Source organism: Stegodyphus dumicola, chromosome X1, assembly GCF_044657685.1.
Source record: "Stegodyphus dumicola isolate Sdum_Otavi_A_Nest chromosome X1, ASM4465768v1".
NCBI lineage: Eukaryota > Metazoa > Arthropoda > Arachnida > Araneae > Eresidae > Stegodyphus > Stegodyphus dumicola.
Window position 1 is genome coordinate 80197960 of NC_140780.1, and position 19233 is coordinate 80217192.

The 19233-nt window shown below is 31.5% G+C and overlaps 1 protein-coding gene across 1 annotated transcript in view; it reads right to left on the reverse strand.

Moving 5' to 3' along the window:
* LOC118186880 (gamma-aminobutyric acid receptor subunit alpha-6-like) overlaps positions 1 to 19233 on the reverse strand; it is a 91752-nt gene that overhangs the window by 14817 nt on the left and 57702 nt on the right. Inside the window, exons 2-4 of the mRNA XM_035357049.2 lie at positions 17038 to 17204; positions 16002 to 16069; positions 8411 to 8631 (exon numbers count right to left, since the gene is read on the reverse strand). Coding sequence (XP_035212940.1) covers positions 8411 to 8631; positions 16002 to 16069; positions 17038 to 17204 — 456 coding nt within the window. The remainder of the gene's footprint in view (positions 1 to 8410; positions 8632 to 16001; positions 16070 to 17037; positions 17205 to 19233) is intronic.

The window sequence follows — 19233 nt, forward strand, 5'->3', positions numbered from 1 at the left end:
CATTGCATGTTTCTCCTGTTTCTCCTTCAACAAATTTAATGACCCTACAGGCTTAGACTCTGATGTACGACGATTAAGCAAATAATCTTAAATTTATATTCAATTGTAGGAGTGTTTACATAACTAAGATTCTGTAAATGAGGATTTTCTTTAACTTGTGTATCAGAGAAAAGTCGAAGCAAGAGGTTCATTCCTTTAATCTTTTCGTTCCACAAAAGACAATTTACCGCCACATTTATTTCCTTCACTGTATTATTCTCAAATTAAATGCGATAATGATATAAGCAAATAGAAGAAAAAGCACTTTTCAGCAATTATTATAAACAGTTACTACAAAAAATTAGTAGAAGTTTCTTTAAATATAGAATTATTATTAACGGAATGAATTAGTAAATTGTTTATATCAATTACAGAAAATGCTATTTGCAGTTATAAAGATAGCAATGTTACCTTTAACACACAAAAATGACATTTTGCTCAGAACATATTTAGTGATTTGTTTTTGGCTTAGATGTGAACGGTTTTATGTTTAATGCAAAAAATCTAACGTAATATAAAAACGTAACAATAACTGGTTTTATATGCACCTTACAGCCTGAACTGAACTGTAAAGCTCTGTCAAGCTTATCATGCATATGCTATTGCTTAAATTAATTTAAATCAATACAAACTTGTTTATGTGGGGAAAAAGCTAAACGTACTATTTTAGTCAAAATTGACGTATGCATATGTGCGTAGGCATGTATGTACATATGACAGATAAAAAAAGGTGGCTACAAGCTTTACTTAATTAAATATTGATTCTAGACATCACTGCGTATTTAACGGATTTCAATTATAATATATATAATATTTCCTAAAATATAGAAAACGAAATTATGAAACACTGAGATTAGGAAGCGGATGACAACGAGCAAAAATATTTTTATTAATTCAAGCAAAAAAATAGTATAAGATAAATAAAAGTCTAAATTTATATCTGATTTTATTTCATTCTGTTAGGGTATCTTAACATCTTACTGTCTCATTGTCACAGCCGAACTAAACGTGTAAGTATAAAATTAACACACGTCGGATAATTATTAAAAGTCGAGAGAAATCTCATTATATTAGTCTATGAAAGGTTATGTTTTAGTTGTTTAAGTTTTTTATTTACATATTGACATTATAGGTATCTCATACGCAATTTAATTATATTTCGTTAATTTAAAATACTAATCATACACCGTGTCCACAGAAGTCCTTACTTGAGCATTGCATTCGAAACCAGTAGTTGCAGACCTATGTGTTTCTTCTATAAAGTGAATTTGTTTGTTAGTATTAAAAACTTTAGTTTCGCAGTTGTCCACATTGCATGAGTTTTTCGACTTTTGAGCAATTTCATCATATGGTGGGGGTCAGTTTTCTAAAAGATCATTATAGTTGCATTCAACAAATAAGGCTAGAAAAAACTCCAAATACAACTCGTTAATGTCTACACATTTCTTGATACTCATTACATGGGAAAGAAAATATAGAAAAATTTATACTTTCGGGGTGCAACAAATAAAGTCAGAAAAGCTTTCTCATTGTCAGCACCCCCGGTACCTTTTGGATACATTCTAAAACGATCAAGCGTATCGGGTATCATTTCTCTGAGATTACTGTTTTAAATAAACAATCGTTTAAAGAAGGTTTCTCTTTCTGAGAACTAGAAGCGTCACAAAAGGAGCGGATGTTTGAAGTTTTACTTATTTAATTACTGGTCTGTAAAGCAAATAGTGACATTCGCTATTTATTACAATTTCCGGCACAAGTTCAAAGATACTCTTTTTTTTTTCATTTCTAGAATATATTTTGCTAATTATTAAGAAGTTTACCATTTTTTAACTTATTAATCACTTTTTCATGCCTCTTCCAGGTTAGTTCTTCAGTATTAGATAAATGCATAGAATCACTTTACCATGGCAATTCTTTTTCGAATCCTCCGTCGGGAAGAATTTTCATTTTTTTTCAAAATAGATTAAACTTTTTGTTGAACAGTTTGGGATGAATCTTCTATTCCTAAAATTTCAAGTTCTCATAATGATCTCAAAGGAAAATTTCTGATCAGCATATACAAAGTACTTAAAATGCTATCACTTGCACATGAATTCTGTTTTCCAGTTAGCGTCCACCCAAATTTAGTTTTCAATGTTTCAGTACCTGAATCTACCTCAAAGAAGCTTTTAGCAATTTTCCCAAACATCAGCCCAAATCAAAAAAGGTCATTCTCACTTTCTTCGCAGGAAGAATATGTTAAACCTATTTTATTCAGTTCTTTTAAGATTCTGCGCATTACCACATCATTCAGTCATCAATTTTTGGAATAAATCCGCATATCCTTTTCTCCGAAACGACTTAAAAGCAACAAGTATATGACTTTTTTAAATCACAGACTTCGGTAGCATATATTTTATATACCTTTTTTTTTTTTTTTTTTCATCTCCCCAAACAATGCGTGTCTTACAGTTTTATTCCTAAGTGGAGAAAATGTCCTCCACGAAGGCTGGAGAATTATTCAATAATGCCACAATTATTTCGCTTATGCAACTACTTTAGCCAACCGAATCACACAAAGCGTGAATCTATCGTCATCAGAAAACATCACAGATGAAAATGTCGCGGAGGGAAAAAAAAAAAAAAAAAAAAAAAAAAAAAAAAAAAAAACGTAACGCAAGGCGAAAATGCCGTTGAAAAAACATCGTGGGAGTAAAGTGGTGGCAAATGTTGCATTCAAAAATAACAAAAGTCTAATTATAAAACATAGAAAAAAGCTGAAAACTATTTACATAAATACAACTACCAAGACGGGTTGTGATGTATGGTGCGGGGTCTTTTGACCACATATTCAACAGTAGGGTCATAGTCGCACAGGCTTCTAATAGAAGCGTAGGAAGAGGTTTTAAGGCTTTCAAAGAAATTATGTGAAGTGATCAAAATTTGTTCATGCATGGCCTTCACATTCAGATCCTTTTGAATTTGAGAGTTCCTCACAAACCACGGTGAGTTCACAATCGCTCTAAGTATTTTATTTTGTATTATGTCTAGTTTAGCACGCTCAGTCTTGTTGGCTGTCGCCCATGCTTGCACTGCGTATAACATAATCGGTCTGATTAAGGACAGATACAATGTTCTTGATTTTTATCGATAAGTTAGACTTCCTGCCAATCAAGCTGTAAAGGGCACAGAACGCAGCATTCGCTTTTTCCGCTACGGCTGTAACATGGTATTTAAAGGTATGCTTGCCATCTCTAATAACTCCTAAATACTTATAGGAGTCAACCATCGGAACTGTATCGTTTTTAATTTTGATATCCGTATTAACAATTACATTCTGCCTGTAGCGTCTGTAAAGCACAACACAGCATTTACTAGAATTTAAATTGATTTTCCAATCCTCGCACCATTTCGTAACGATATTTACTTTGAATTGCAGTTTTTCCATTGCAAGAGACGGGCTGACAGAATCCGTAAGTACGACCGTGTCGTCGGCGTATTTTAGAATCTTGGAATCCAAGGGATTTGGGAGGTCATTTATAAATATATTGAAAAGACAGGGAGCGAGGACTTCTCCTTGCGGAACGCCACTGTAAATGATATTTTTTATGGAAATTGCATTTCCACACTTTACTTGGAATGTTCTACAGTAAAGATATGAGATCAGAAATTGAATAAAGCTGACCGGGAGCAGGAAATTGCTGAGCTTATGGATAAGTCCTGCGTGCCACACTCGATCGAATGCCTTTTTGAAATCGAGGAAGCACGCAGCGACTGCCTTCTTTTTTTGAAAGTTGCCTGCAATATATTCAACCAGATTTAAAATTTGATGCGTAGTGGAATGACCGCTTCGAAATCTAAATTGCGAACTGTCGATAAGGTCAAGTCTCTCAAGCTGATTGGTAAGTCTGGTTTTTAGAACTATTTCAAAAACTTTTCCCAAAGCAGGAAGCAGACTAATCGGCCTGTAACTAGTTATTAATTTCGGGTCTTTACCCGGCTTCGGAATTGTAATGATGATGCTGTGCTTCCATTGCTGGAGAAAATATCTATGTCGTATGCAGGCATTAAAGATTTTCACGAGAAGCACAATACACTTTCTTGGGAGGGCCTTGAGGGCGTCATTACTGATTTCATCAAAACCTCTGGCCTTGCGAACTTTAAGATTTTTGACAATCTGTCGAACTTCTCTGGGGGTGGTGAGATCGAAGTAGTTAGATGGAGTGCTGCATGAGGTAACATGAGGTGCATGAGTAGTTAGATGGAGTGCTGCATGAGGCATTAAGCGAGGTAACGGAGTATTGAATTTCTCTTTCATGCTCGGTATCCTCTTCTGGGTGGGGCTGGAAAACTTTGCTTAATTCTTCAGCCATTAAGTTCGCAATTTCAGTCTCAGAATGGTGTATGTTACCCATGTGATGAATTGGAGTAATGGTATTGGTCCTTGTGGTTCGAAGCGAGCGTGCGATTCTCCAGACCGTCCCTAGCTGCAAGTCAATATTTTCCAGCAAAGAATTCCATTTTTCAGAGCGGAAATCCTGAATTTCGCGTTTGATTTCCCTGTTAAGATAGCTGATGCAGTCAGCTCGTTTGCTGGGTCTAACTGCCAGCTTTTAGCACTTTCACCACTGGGAAACTAATATTAACTCATACTATTTAGCGTTTATACTAGTCATTAAAAAGACTCAAATTTAAAATTATACCCAGAAAATTTAAAAGCAGGTTATTTTTAAAAATAATATATAAGTAGAGTGAATTTTCTTAGTCACTATCTTCCTAAGTCGACCAATGCTTTTGAGAACATAAATAAACATAGGTATTAAACATAGGCATACTTTCTAAGATGATAACATCCAATAAGATTAAAACCATGTGTAATCATGAATGGTCGCTTTAAAAGAGGATTCCTTATATTTAATTTTGAATTTAGATACTTTTTATAAGTACATTAAAATATTATTCAACTTTTCCTGATATATATTTTATTCGAAAGTTTTTTAGCTGTTGCTTGAACATTTATAATATATTTTGAACTACATCTACCTAAGATGAAATCTCTTAAAATGCTTAGCTGTACTTTGAACATCTTTAAACAGTAGTACTAAATCCCATCTTTTAAGGCGACTATCTTCATAGAAGAATTAAAGCCGAAATAGTAGCTTTTAAAGTTAGTTTATGTTATCTAATTATATCTTAATTATCCGAATAAACCGAGGCAAAATTAGATTTAAAGTTTACTACAAGAATATACTAGTAGCAAAATGAAAGAAAAGAATTTTACAGTTTTGTAATTAACTAAGCAGTTTTAATATAGTTTATCTCATGTGTTCTCATCTTCCCTCTCGAATGATTTTTAAGCTATATTTTTCATGAAAACTGCCAGTACCGCTTTATAAAACATATTAATTAGATAATGACATTTAATAATTATGTACATAAATTTGAAATTCTATTAGCTGCTAAACGTGTAATTAATAATTTTCTAATCACTTTCAGTTTTTTAATGCTTAAGTATTCTTGTTCTCACAAATCACTTGCAAGTACGTATTTAAAACTTTTAAGGCCTGAAAAGAATGTTTGTGATGTTTACATCGTGCGATGGTTTGCAGGCAGTTTATTTTTTACCACGATATTTTGAACAAAGATTTTTTAAAGCTGCGAGGTTTTTGAACCACGTTATTTTACACGACGATATTTTATATCACTAAGTTTAGAACTGTGATGTTTTCTCCTTGCTTTCTTTTCTCCCACAATATTCTACACGGCGATATTTTCAGTGGTCTTGTTTTCTCCCTGTCGTTTTCGTCTGCGATGTTTTCGCTTTAATCAAGTCGCTTACCTGTATTGTTATCAAGAATTACCAATGCAGAGGCCTTCGGAGACTCAACTTCTTTTGTTTTTTCAGGACACAGCTCTTCATTTTAAAATTAAGGGAGAATCAAACCCCATTCTTGCTAATAACATGGTTTCTTGACGAAGAAAATCCATTATTTGTTCTAAATTACGGGAGCTCTTGGAATCCACTTGACTCAATTTCTCATTCTTTCTCATATTAGCAGTACTTCAGGGAAGCAGCTTTCTACTAACAAACGATTTTCTTGCGCTTTTCCAGATTTCTCCAAAGCTCCCAAGTTTAGCTTCTTAGTTTGTCATATAAAGTTACCAGATCATTCTTGGTTCGTCCAGTCACGGCGTTCTTCGTTTCATGCTTAATAAATCATGAACATAAATTTGGACAAGTAAATCATCTCTTCAAAATCATTTTTCTAACTGTTTGAAGTTTGGATAATTCTCCACATTTGCCGGAAAACTTTGAGTCAGCTTTCGACTATGGCTCCACCGAATTTACTATACATTGCATCTTATATTCATCAGATTGATACTTGTCTTCATGAAGCTTCTAAAATAGGCTGAAGAAAGACATTTAATTCTTTGGGTCACCTGAAATTTCTTCAGCTCAATCTTCGAAAATTTGAATTTGCTTTATTTTCATTTCTAGCTACAGAGGCTTCTTGCAATCACTTTTTCAGTTTAGCATATATTTCTAAATGCCCGTCTGTGTAAGTTTCGGCTTCTTCAAAATCACCGGTGTACAGTTTCGTACAATGTTGATGTCTGTGGGACTTTTAAATATGCTGAACCTTTAAAACGAAAAATTCATTTATATCTGTAACTCATTTTCAGTTTTTTTCAATCTTACAGTAAACAACGTTCTCAATGACTTCTGTTGTGGTTTTAACGAATTCAAATCCATCTTCAGGGAATACTTTAAAGTTCTAAATTCAGAAACACCCGTCCCTCCGAGAGTACTCACCTCCCCCTAAGTACTTGAAGTGAGTTAAGTGTAAGGGGGTTTTGGAGTTCTACGTTCTTATGTTGAGAACTAAAAGCCAAAATTTAATTCATAGGTTCTCGTCTACACGATGCAGGATGTTCTCGAAAGTTCAGGAAGACAAAAGGGATTTCGAAAATCATGAAAATACTTTATTGAAGCACACGAAACACGTACAAAGACAGGCACAAAAACCAAACTTTATTTCGCGATCTAAACTGAGTCTTATGCTCATGTATTTTAGAAGATGACGTCACTCTACCCCAGCTCCAATTCATTTCACTTTCAACACATGTCGTTAAAGTAGCAATTGCTTACTCTCTTACAGCATTTTCCCTTTCAAAAGTCTTATTCAAGAAACCATGAAGTTGAGATCTTGAAGGCTATTAGCTTCGGAGCTACTAGCATAGCTTTTTAGCTCAGTTAGCTTTGGATATTTCGGAATAAGTGACATTTTAATGTAAAACAAACTTATTCTCACATTTTCGAAATCATTGCTCATTTTTAATACGGAAAACAGTTGAAACGTATTTAACCTTAAAGTATATTATTTATATCTTTTTAATTATTAATATATCTTTTTAAGATTTCACGCTTGTATAAACTAGGTTTAAAACAGCTTTCATTCTCGCTCCTTTTCTAAGTTTAAAAGCGAAACATTGTTAGCTGGATTTATTTTTTCTGTTAGTGCTATTTATAATTTTTTAAAGATTTCCTTAAATGTATTTCATGATAATTTTTATTTTATTTCCTACTCATAAAATTATATAATATTCAAACAAACGAAATGTTTAATCTTAGATTAACTACTTTTCGTAGGTCATATATTAAAACAAGAAAATGGGCTTTACGTTCTGGATTTTGTATTCCAGTTTAAAGTGATTAGGCTTGTTAAATAGTATGTTGTAAATAGTATGTTGCACTGCGCTCGAAGTGAAGGATAATACTTTTTACATGTCTAACTCTCTCCTGTTATTTTTATTCTTAGTACTTAAAAAGAATAATATGTTAATAGATTTGATAGCAAACGTATTAAAACATTTAAAACTTAACAAAAGTAATAAATCTAGTACAAAGTACTGTCAGTGATTGCCTGGTTTGAATACATTCTATTAGCATAAATTTGCCTTTTAATAGGGTCCCATAGATCCAGAAGTAAGTAAATTTTTCTTTATGGATCAATAAATTAAACCCAAGACATTCCATACTCATACTTGCAGTTTATGGAAGTAGTAGATAGAAAGAATTTACTCACTCAAGAGCTTATTATTAAATGATTTCTATCGGATTCCTATCCAAATTCGGGAGACTCTGTCATACAAGTTGTATATTATTTTGTCTCTGTGGCAAAATTTTTTCGTTTTATTAAATGGTACTACACCGAACAAAAGATCACTTGTTATTAACACTGTAGTCAATTGCGCGAAAATTTAAATCTCTAAATTAGTTTATTGGAAGAAGAATTAAAAACGTGAATCAAATGTTTATTTTTCGAGAAAAATAATTGCCAGTAATATACAAATATAGATATCTCTTTAAAGGTTAGTTAAAAGAATTAACCTCATGGAATAAAGGACTTGGCCATCTTGAAATATTCGTAGCAGCTTATTTGGCAGGGTAATGGTATGCAAGTAGGAGCCTTTTCCGTTGTGAAAGTATGTATCAGGCTTCCAGATTCCTTCTAGCATCTTGATATTAAGGCTAAGACTTGGAATAGGGCCTTCGAACATCAGGCGTCTATCTGTCCATTTTTGCCGAAAATAACAATCCATCGAATATTCCTAGAAGATATGCAATCACATCCTTTGAACAGAAGTTGTGAGTTATGAGATTTAATATATTTTTTAACTATTAAAATAATTACAAGAGTAAATATCTTTCGTAAGTAATAAAACAAATACTACAAAAAACTGATTACAATCTTGACTTGAGAATGCTAGTCATATAATAATGAGAAAGTAAGGCGAAATAAGCTCACATTTCTTTATTACGTTGCAATTGCTTCTAATATTATCTACCCAAACTTTGTAAGACTTATAAGGAAACAAAATAAGTGCATACTTTTCTGAATCTGAATGTATAGTGGACTGTTGTTAATGTGAACTCGCAGGGTTCAATATAACTGCTTGAATTATCAGATTAAGTTACTGAATAGCACACACGAGCAATCTGTCTTTGAGATGGGATGGAGGCCTCGTTAGTTAACTGGGTCATATTCAAGAATGGCTTTAGTCAAGTTACACTTGGGGATATGCCTTAAAAATACATATAGAGCTAGCCTGTTCACCTGGAATCGAACCCAGTTTCGAATTAACACGCGTTCGAATTTGTGACTGTTTTTCAAAAAATTAATTTTAAATGAATTTCCTTAAATTAAAAATATTTTTTTAAACTTCATCTAATTTTTTTAAATATCTATGAACACATATTTCACTAGAAAAACGACCGTTAAGTGATTGTCCGTTTAAACCTACTAACTGTGGATATCTTCGGATAATTTTTCGAACTGCAGTCGATATTGTAGTTCTTTGATTGGTGCGTATGAATAAATACATACAAACTCTCATCTGATTGCGCAATTAACCACTGCAATGGCAACAAAAATAACTCATGAGCACATATCGATTCGGACTTTTAAATGATCCACACAATCGCTATATATATATATATATATATATATATATAATAAGAATAGAGAATGTTTGTTAAATTCAAATTTCATTCCTTGCAGCAATGACGCAAGAAAATTATTTAACTTTACTATATTCTTTTGAAGCTTTTTACGAATTGAGAATGTTTGTTATATATATATATTTATATTTCTTGCATAGAGCCAAGTTTTACTCTTTGTAAGTTTCTCAGAAAACTCATGTAAAATTTTCACCGAGGCAAATTAACTACTCGAAAAGGATGAAAAGGTAACTGTTCAAAAAATCTCATGTCTGGTCAGATAACAGGTCTGAACACGCAGGCGGCTTGCATAGACAGTCGAGTATTGTCCGGGTTCCGCAACTAAGCTACATTTCGAAATCACGACATTATATGCTCATACAAAGTATCAGATTATTCTTTATTGCGTTGTGTGCTTAGAAAGAGCTCTTTTCAAGAGACAAAAGGCTCAATAGCACTAAGTAAAACTTCAGAAAAATTTTCCGAAATGCGTTGAAAATATATTACATGCAATAACTGTATAAATCTTAAAATGGTACCTTCCGAAGTATGACTTGTTGCTTTGTTTTGAAGAAGTTTTATATTTTGAAAGTTACCGGGATAAAAAAAAAAAAAAGGAAATTTATTCTGTAAATATAGGACGTAAACGTTATCTTGCTAGTAGGTTGAGTGGATTTAAATATTTTTCCACTTCTTCCGTTCAAATTGCCATTGTAAAACAATCTTGACACAATTGCAATTTGCTTACTGAAACTTTCTTTGCAGTGATGGAACCAGATTTGTACATTTTCTTCTCTTTCGTTTTCGATAATAAATAGACCTTATTTTATTTGGTTAAACGCATGATTCATCAAACATCTCTATGTATTTCAATTTATGATCTGTTAACTAATTTTGATACCGGAATCTACAAATTATTCTGCACTGAGCCACATGCCCCTGTAAAAGCTGGTCAGCATAATGTTTTTTAGCATTTTTAATTTGGTTTATTATTTTATTTATTGTTGCTACAGTAGTTGTATTTAAAGACCTTTTAAGTGATTTCTGCGATGGTGGATTTTCTTCTGCTACAAACGATTCACCTTTAAAAACTAAAAAGTGTACGTACCTTTTTCGGGTATTCTTTCTTTGGGTATTATATTTCCATGTTGAAATAATGATTGGAAGTTTCTCCTTTCCGATTAATAATGATACTTATCTGGCACTGAGATATTTTACTACCATTTATTTCGCATCATTTTTGAAAAATGTGATAGGAATATCGGGAAGCACAAAAAACATGTCCTTCAATCCATAGCTTGTTTACCTGAGTCATTTTGAAAAAAGAACAAATTTAAAATTAGCAGAGAGTACTTCTCATTTCTAATAATAAGCTATAGCCAGAAATGTTTGTTCTAAAATATTCGCTTTTTTCAATTCTTAATCGAAATTGTTCTAAAAGTATGTAAAACTCTTTGTACCATATTCAGCATTCTTACTACCCGGTCACTGCTGGGCCGGTGGCTTGTAGTACTTCGAGATTTGTTCGAAATAAACAAAATTTCGAACTATCCGATTTAAAATTAACGAATGTTTCAAAGTATTTACTTCAGATAAATAGTCTGCAATCTGTCTAGAAGACATGCGTTTAACGAAGGAATGGGTTTAACTAAAGCTTCTATTACAGACATACACAAATAGACACTGACCTCCCAAAACATTACAAACCAAACTTTTACTCCCAAATATTCGAAACGGAATCTAGAACTAAACATTTAGCTTTTGTTATTTTTTGGTGGTGCTTGTTGGTAGATTTTGATAAATATTTACTAATTTTAGCTCGCGAGGAGTGAATTCACAATCACGAAGATTTGGACACCTTTATCAAAATTGAGGAAAACTTTGCTGATATCGGACAAAAGTCTAGAGAATTAGGTTTATTTATATACAATAAAAATAATAATGTTGTGCAAAATTGTAATAAATGCAGATTAGGCTGAATTCTAAAGGCAACCTTATAGAATGAGCATATTTATTTGCATACACTCTGTTTTACAGAAATTGTCACAAAGATAAAGGAAAAAGGGTATGGATGAGTCAAATCAAAATCTGTTGTTTTTTAAGGCAAGAAAAATTTTGCTTTATATAATAATTGCAATGCGCAAAGATTCGGTTGTCACTAGGACTCAAAGATCCCGTTACTGTTCAGATAGCTGCCATTTAATTATGATAATTCTTTCGGATTTAAATATCCCTTCTCAGTGAACAAAAAATTGATTTACTGTAATGATTTCTGTAACTGAATTTCCACACAGCAGGAACGCAGCGATTTCTGTTGCGCAACTCATTCCTAGTTCTTAATAGCTTTAGAAGACATAGTGATACTTAAAAAATGTCTACCAGTGGCCGAGCGGTAGAATTGCTGAAAACTGGTAGTCCGACCTGGGTTTGATCCAAGCGAATGGGATAGCTGCATGGACATTTTCATGGTTATATTCATGTGTAAAATGGATACGAGCTTCGCTTAGATGATTCTCCACGAAGGCATCCCTCCCTTTAGAATCCTCTTCGAACGTCATGTCTCCCAGTTGATTTTCTTCAGATTTACGGTCAAAATTAGAAAAGTTGCTTAACGTTTGCACTCTAGTGTACGTAATAGAGTGAATAATTTATGTTTTTTACCATTTGCGTTTCTATCAAGTTAGTATTTAAGCTGATAGCTTTAAGAACCTTTACAGAATACTGCTTTTAAATGAAAATTGTCATTTACATTTTATTGACTGTAAGGTTAAGCTTAAGGTTTAAACTTAAGAGTTTCGGTTAACTGAATATCACTCCAGATTAGATATTTTAAAACTAATAGAGTAACATTTTATAACACTATTAGTTCTTAAATTGTTGTTATATCTGAATAACTGGACTTACTTGTAAACTTAATTGCAATCTGCCGCATAATTTTCAGTAATATTTTGCTTTGTGCGATTGACGAATTTTGATTCCTAATCAAAGGCTATTTGTTTTTCTTTCTTATTCAAAGCTAGCGGAAAATAATAAAGGGGACTGCATCGTATTGAATATTAGCCATTTTCGTTTCAGATCGCGTTAAATATTAAGACACGCATTTCAATTTTATCCGCACTTTTACTTAAAATTTAAAGGATGCACGCACTTCGAGATATGAAAACTCGCACTTCTCATTAAATAATCTTAAAATTTCGCATTTTGGACATATAAAAATTATTAATATTTTATTTAGTAATTTTACACTTAAAAATGTTAAATCCTATTTTGAAAACGCTCTTTATTTGAATAATATACTTTATTTCATGAAAACATTTTAATTATGATATTATTTTTTGCCTCTAAATTAAAACATAAATTAATGTCTGTATTTAAAAATTACGTTTATTTCACCTTCCTCAGAGGTTCAATACAGTTTAAAAAATGTCGTCTCATAATAATTTCACCCTGCCTGAATACGTATGAATTTAGCTGATTGATGCTCTAAAGTCTGGTGTTTTAGAGAGCTTTCAAAATATTTCATTCAGTTTATTTATTTAGCTAAAGCGAAATTCACTACCGAAAAAAAACCTTTTACTTATAAACGGTATTCAGAAGAGGTAAACACAAAGTGATAAAAATTTACATAAAGGTAAGAAGTATTTTATTTTCTTCTGAAGGCAAAAGATCTTTAAGACCAGAAAAAGTTTGGCATTTATATAAAAGATGCAATTGGCTTCGTAGAAAAATGTCACGAACAGGAAGCAGTTTTTCGATTGAATTTTCGATAGGCAAACATTTTATTGCTTGTTTCCTTTTGCCGCGTCTCTTGTGGCATATATTGGTTTCCAGAAAGCGATAATAACATCCGATAAATCAGTGAATCCAACCTTCAGGACTTACTGATTTACTGGAGTCTTTCGCTCTCTATTCAGGGATTTTTTCCCTCTATAAATATTGTAAATGAGCATTAAAACGGATTATTTCGTAAAAGGCTTGCATGATTATATTTTACTTTCCAAAAATGTTTCCTTAATTTTTATCACTTTTTCTATTAATATAGTGCTGAAATGCTCTTGTACGGTTACAACACAGCGTTCAAAGGCATTTTTATTTCATTGCCGCAAATTTGCATAAAAATCCTTTGTGAAGAACATGCAAAAACAGTGATTTGAAAAAGAAGGAGACTGTTATATATCTCTCATTTCTATTAGGCTGATCAATAAACTTCAACTTGCATTTATCTTGTCTCGAAAGCGCGACTTATTACGATTACTAGATTTATATATACTGTTGCTCTAACATATTCATTTAGGCACAAAATCGAACTTTTGCTGAAATGATATACCAAATAATTTTCCGCTACGTCTCAATTCATACATCAGTACCAAATTTTGAAATAATGAGACAAGGAATTTCCTAAATATTCGCATTAAAAATTTGGCCCTGAATTTCACTTTGGTGCCTTCCAAAACATTCACTTAATGAACTGCTAATTTGCATTAACCCTCACCATTTTTGTCTCTTTGAAGAATGACCACGTGCTAAAATATCTCAGACTTTTAAAAATCGGATTAATTCTCTATTTTAAACATAAAAATTTTATAATGTTTGGAAAACAGTAAAACTATTTTAAGCAGATAATTTAATTCAGATGCCAGAAAAATGTTTAGATTTTTTAGAAAAAGAAGTCCTTTTAAAATATATTCTATTTGCAAATAAAATGCCATACTTAAAGATCGTCTGCCAAAGATTGCCGAAAATTAAGAATTTCAACTTAATATGTGATAAAAATGTTCTAGTACGAGTAAAATGATATATTTCTTTAATGTTAAGGTTTTTAAATAAGTCAAAAAAGCTGTCACACTTCATCAAGTTCTTTTTAAGTTCAAATAGTGATGAATTAATAACTATCAGTACAACCTTTCTTTATATATCATTTGAAATAATGTAGAGTTGTGTCTAATAAAATTCGAAAGTGAATATATGTGTATCTCACAGAAGACCTATTCTGAAATAGACCAGAATTTCTCAGAAAAAACTTAAAAGTAATTTCATTTGCAATTTGAAAATTTTAAGTTAACAACACAAAAAAGAATTAACGATTTAAAATATTTTTAAATACAAATTTAGAAATATAATTAAGTCATATAAATGCTTCGGTTCTATTTCAAAGAGAAAATAACATCTAACTTTGTAAATTCATGAAACTAAATATTTACTGTCGTTGAACTGAATCATATAACAATGCCAGAGATAAGTTCTGATTATTGAGCTACATTTTGATTAGTAATACGTTTTTCCTCAGTTTCAAACACATCCTTGAAGTTTTAATATAGTATTCTATACTCTAATAGCGGGCTTTTAGTTTTTACATAGGTTGTAAAACAAATTTAACATGATAATAGATATTATTCTAAAAAAAAATATGTTCATTCCAGAGAAACTTAGTTTTAAAACGAAGACCAAGAAATGCGTATGCTGATAGAAACTGTCCAAAATGTTATAGGTTCATATTTTACTTAGTAAAGACAGGGTATTCACTTCTGTTAAGATGAACAGCTGTCAACAATTTTTATGCAAAATCTATCTGGATTCTTTTGTAATGAGAAAACGTTTTTATCGAATTAGAGAAAGTTGTCTAATTCATAACGCAAGTATGAACAATAAGCGTGAATACGATCTATTGAGGTTTACAATTTTATTTCTCTTTTGTGATACATTATGTAAACTAGTGGCATTGTCGTAGTTCTTTCTGAGGCCAGCCTATAAATTTTCAACAAGCTGCAGCAACGTTATACCTTGATCACGGCAAACCAAGAAAAAAGACAAGAAAGTAATTAAAACTATAGCCTTGTTTTCTGCTTCATAGCTAGTTAGGAGATAATCGGTAAAATATTGGGGCATCACAACATTTTCAGAATTCAAAGCACAAATATTTCCATTTTAGAGAGAAATTATCTCCTAATCGTTAAGGTTACCTTTATTTAGCTTGAATTTATTTACCAAAGCATCTCTGGTTTAACAGTTGCAAAATGCTTAATCATTTTAAGGCCAAAAGTTTTCAGATAGTTACATTTTTATGCATTTTTATCCATCATTGTTCAAATAACTTTGACAGCTATTAATCTTTTTAACCGTTTTTCGAAAAAAGAGCTATTTTATACATCTGAGGGCCGTGATCATGTGTTTCTAATTGTGGATAATAATTTCTAACTGTTCATAATGGAATTCATAATGATAACTAGTATATAAGTGAAGCAACGTATAACTAAAGTTATTTTATTTAGAAGGAACAAACCTGATAGCGGAATACAGCTACAAATACTGTTATAAACTTACAGTAATAGCCATTACTGGCAATTAAACACCTATCTGTGGTTCTTAAGTTCAAAATAACATCCAAATTCAGAAAAAAGGCCCATGCAAGTACTTCGCATTACATATAAAATTTAATTTACGAAAAATATGTTAAAGAAAGGCAATCAGTGCTTTCACATACCATATCCAATTCCGAAATGGGCCCCATACTTCGAATCAAAAAATTGGTCGTCACTATTGTTGGAGAACCTATGAAGATAACAGAGAATTACATGTAGACTGTAAGAGAAGAAAAGTCAACGAAAAATTCAAATTTATAAATAAATCTAAAAACACTCAAAGTTGTAACATTCTTCACGTATTTATCACTGGAAATTTGAAACAAATATTTAAGAATTACCCTGAATATCATTTTATGCTTATTTCACTGAAGATTAAATAACATATATGTGTTTTTGTCTAAATTTTAAACATAGAAAGTTTGAAAAGGGAAATCTAAACAATCATGTAAAGTGTTTGCTTCATAGTTCATGATATACCTGATTGAAGTACACTAAAATGGGTTAGATAATGTTTGCAATATGCGAAAAGAAATTAAAAATATTTTAAGGTAGTTATTTTGATGAATAAAATTACTTCTAAACATTTGCTTTGATGAAGTTTGTAAAAGTATAAATGATTACTCTTTACACACTGCGCGTGTAAAAGAATTAACACTCCACGCAAAAAAAAAAAAAAAATTAACTTAACGTAAGCTCGTATTATTGAAATAAATTATTTTGAAAATGATTAAATTCTAATTCTTAAGTATTCATTAGTATTCGAAAACAATCATCGAATGTACAACTTTAAACTGGAAACACTGATTCTTTTAACAAATTAAAAGCAACATAAATTTATAAATGGGGCAAAAAAGATTTAGGGCATTTTATTTACGTCTCAATCCGTGTTTTACGTTAAATTAGTTTCACATAAAGAAGCTTTTTGCCAATTTCTCTTCGCTACATATGACGCTATAAAATACGTGAAGTATGCGAAACACTCTGGATTTCAACATTGCTATTTTTCAGTATTTTTAATCTTTTTAATTTAACATAAGTAAAAATTATACTACAGAGGAAAGACGAAAAATAAATCTACATGTACCTGGTGCTTACAAATTAAGTACAGTTTTTATGATTAGTTATGCTAAGTAAAGATTATATTGAGAAACTAACCTCCATGATCTGGTCTTTGACGATTGTCATAGTTACGCAGCAAATGCTCGAGAACCGTGCTAATGTTTCTACTTAATTCCAGTGTAGTAGAAGCATCACTTGGCTTATTTGTAGACACCATACCACCTGTCGACGGTGTCTGAGGAAATTTGATCTTGGAATGACATCTACAATGAAATTTGATATAAATAGGTGGCTAAAGTGTAAGACAACAGAGCTTTTTGAATAAAGCTTTTTATAAATATGGTGCTTCACTTAATGTATTAAATATATTTCTTTATGTAAACTTTTGAAATCGTCTTTGAATTATAAAAAAATTCCAATTGTTTATAGACTTCTTTTGTTCACCTTTTATACTTAGTGAAACTGGATGAAAGCAATTTTCCTTTTTCAAAAATACAGCAAGTGCACCACAATTCGTGTATTAAAGCGATATTTTTGATCTGCAGTGAAGCTTCTTTCTTTTATTTTATGTACACGAATAAAATGCTAGAATAAGTTTACACTTCTGTGTAAAAAATTAAAATAATTATATACAATTACTAATAACTTCTTTTAATAGTCACACATTTTTCAGTGATATTTCTTAAACATGTGTAAGCTTCCGAGAATAATGTAGATACTTCTGACAATAATGGTCATACAATGGCATTATCATCATCTAAATTTTGTGCCTTCATCAATTTCATTTTCATTCTTATTTTATTTACATCATTATAAAGATTATATCCAAAATTCTTAATGAGAGATATTAAAAGTGCTTGCGCCTTTTGTTGAAAGCATATTAACTTTATAAACTGGCAGGTATTTTAGACTGACTATTTAGTATGGCTCATAGAATATGGAGAAAATATTTGACGTCTAAGATAACCACACATGTCAAAACGTTTCATTGACTGCTAAATGTGTCATTGTTACTTTGATATCATTCAAAAGTCTACTTTTTGTTTCGAAACAAAGCAAACAAGCAAACTTCCTATTTAGGACAGAATGTGATAACAGTTGTATAATACAAATTGCTCTAAATTCGGTTCAGCTAAAATTTCTAAAACAACAATTTGATGACGCAAAAGAAACAATTAAACATGTTTCTAAGCGCAAGCGCATGATTAACCTTTTATCTTCAGGAATTGAAATTCTTATTAAATTTCGCTTGAAAAAAGTAAAAAGAAATTAAGGAAAAATTAAATGCCAACTTAACTCAAGAATAAAATAAATACCTGAAAATCCGTTTCAACAAATAAATAAATGTCTGAAAGCACATTTTTCATTTATAAAATTATACTACATATTAATAATAGCTATTTAAATTACGTGTTAAATAATACGAAAAACGCATTTGAAGATTATTTAAAGAAAAAAGATCGATCTTAGAGAAACTGATCGATCTTAGATCTTAGTATATCGCATTGATATTTCTTTGGAGAACGTTCATTGGAGAGATTTAGGTGTTGGCTGTTACATAATATCTGTATGATAGGTTCCAGCTGTCACTTTCGTAAACTGTCAGCTTGCTATGTTTCTCTACCACTTTTGAGACAAGCTGAGAGCACATATGTGAGCCATGGGGGAGAAATGTCACGTCATTTTTGAGCATACATATATGAAAAAGTCTTCATAGATATCTCATTTGATTTTATACATACACACACACATATATATATATATATATATATACATGTATAAAGACAGGGAGACAGTAAAAATGCTGTGCAAGCATAAAATAAATTTATTGCATATTATCGAAATTTAGTTTTGAATATCATTGATATTGATAATAGCACAAAGTTCTGTAGCCATTTAAAGCTTCGATATCTGAACATTCTTAAATTTTGAGCTGTTTTTTTTTATATCCACGATTTGTACCATTGAGGAGTAACTTTAGGCCCTGCAGCTACATATTTACTAGAGACTCTCCGAAGCTTTTTCACTTCCTTTATCTGAAACGAAACATGCAGGCAAAATGAGTAGCTTAACATTAACACGTTAAGTGATCATTTGAAAAATGTTTGCATGGGATGACAGTTCTGCCGTTTGGCCTTTTCAGTTTAGCGCCAAAAATTCGGATCCCTTGAGACTCTTCCAAAAAGCATCCGAAACATTTATTTCAAAATACATGGAAAGGGGTACACGTTTTTGGTTAGCTACCACCTTTGTACTCTCACCTGTCCATGAGTAAACACATTTTAACCATTT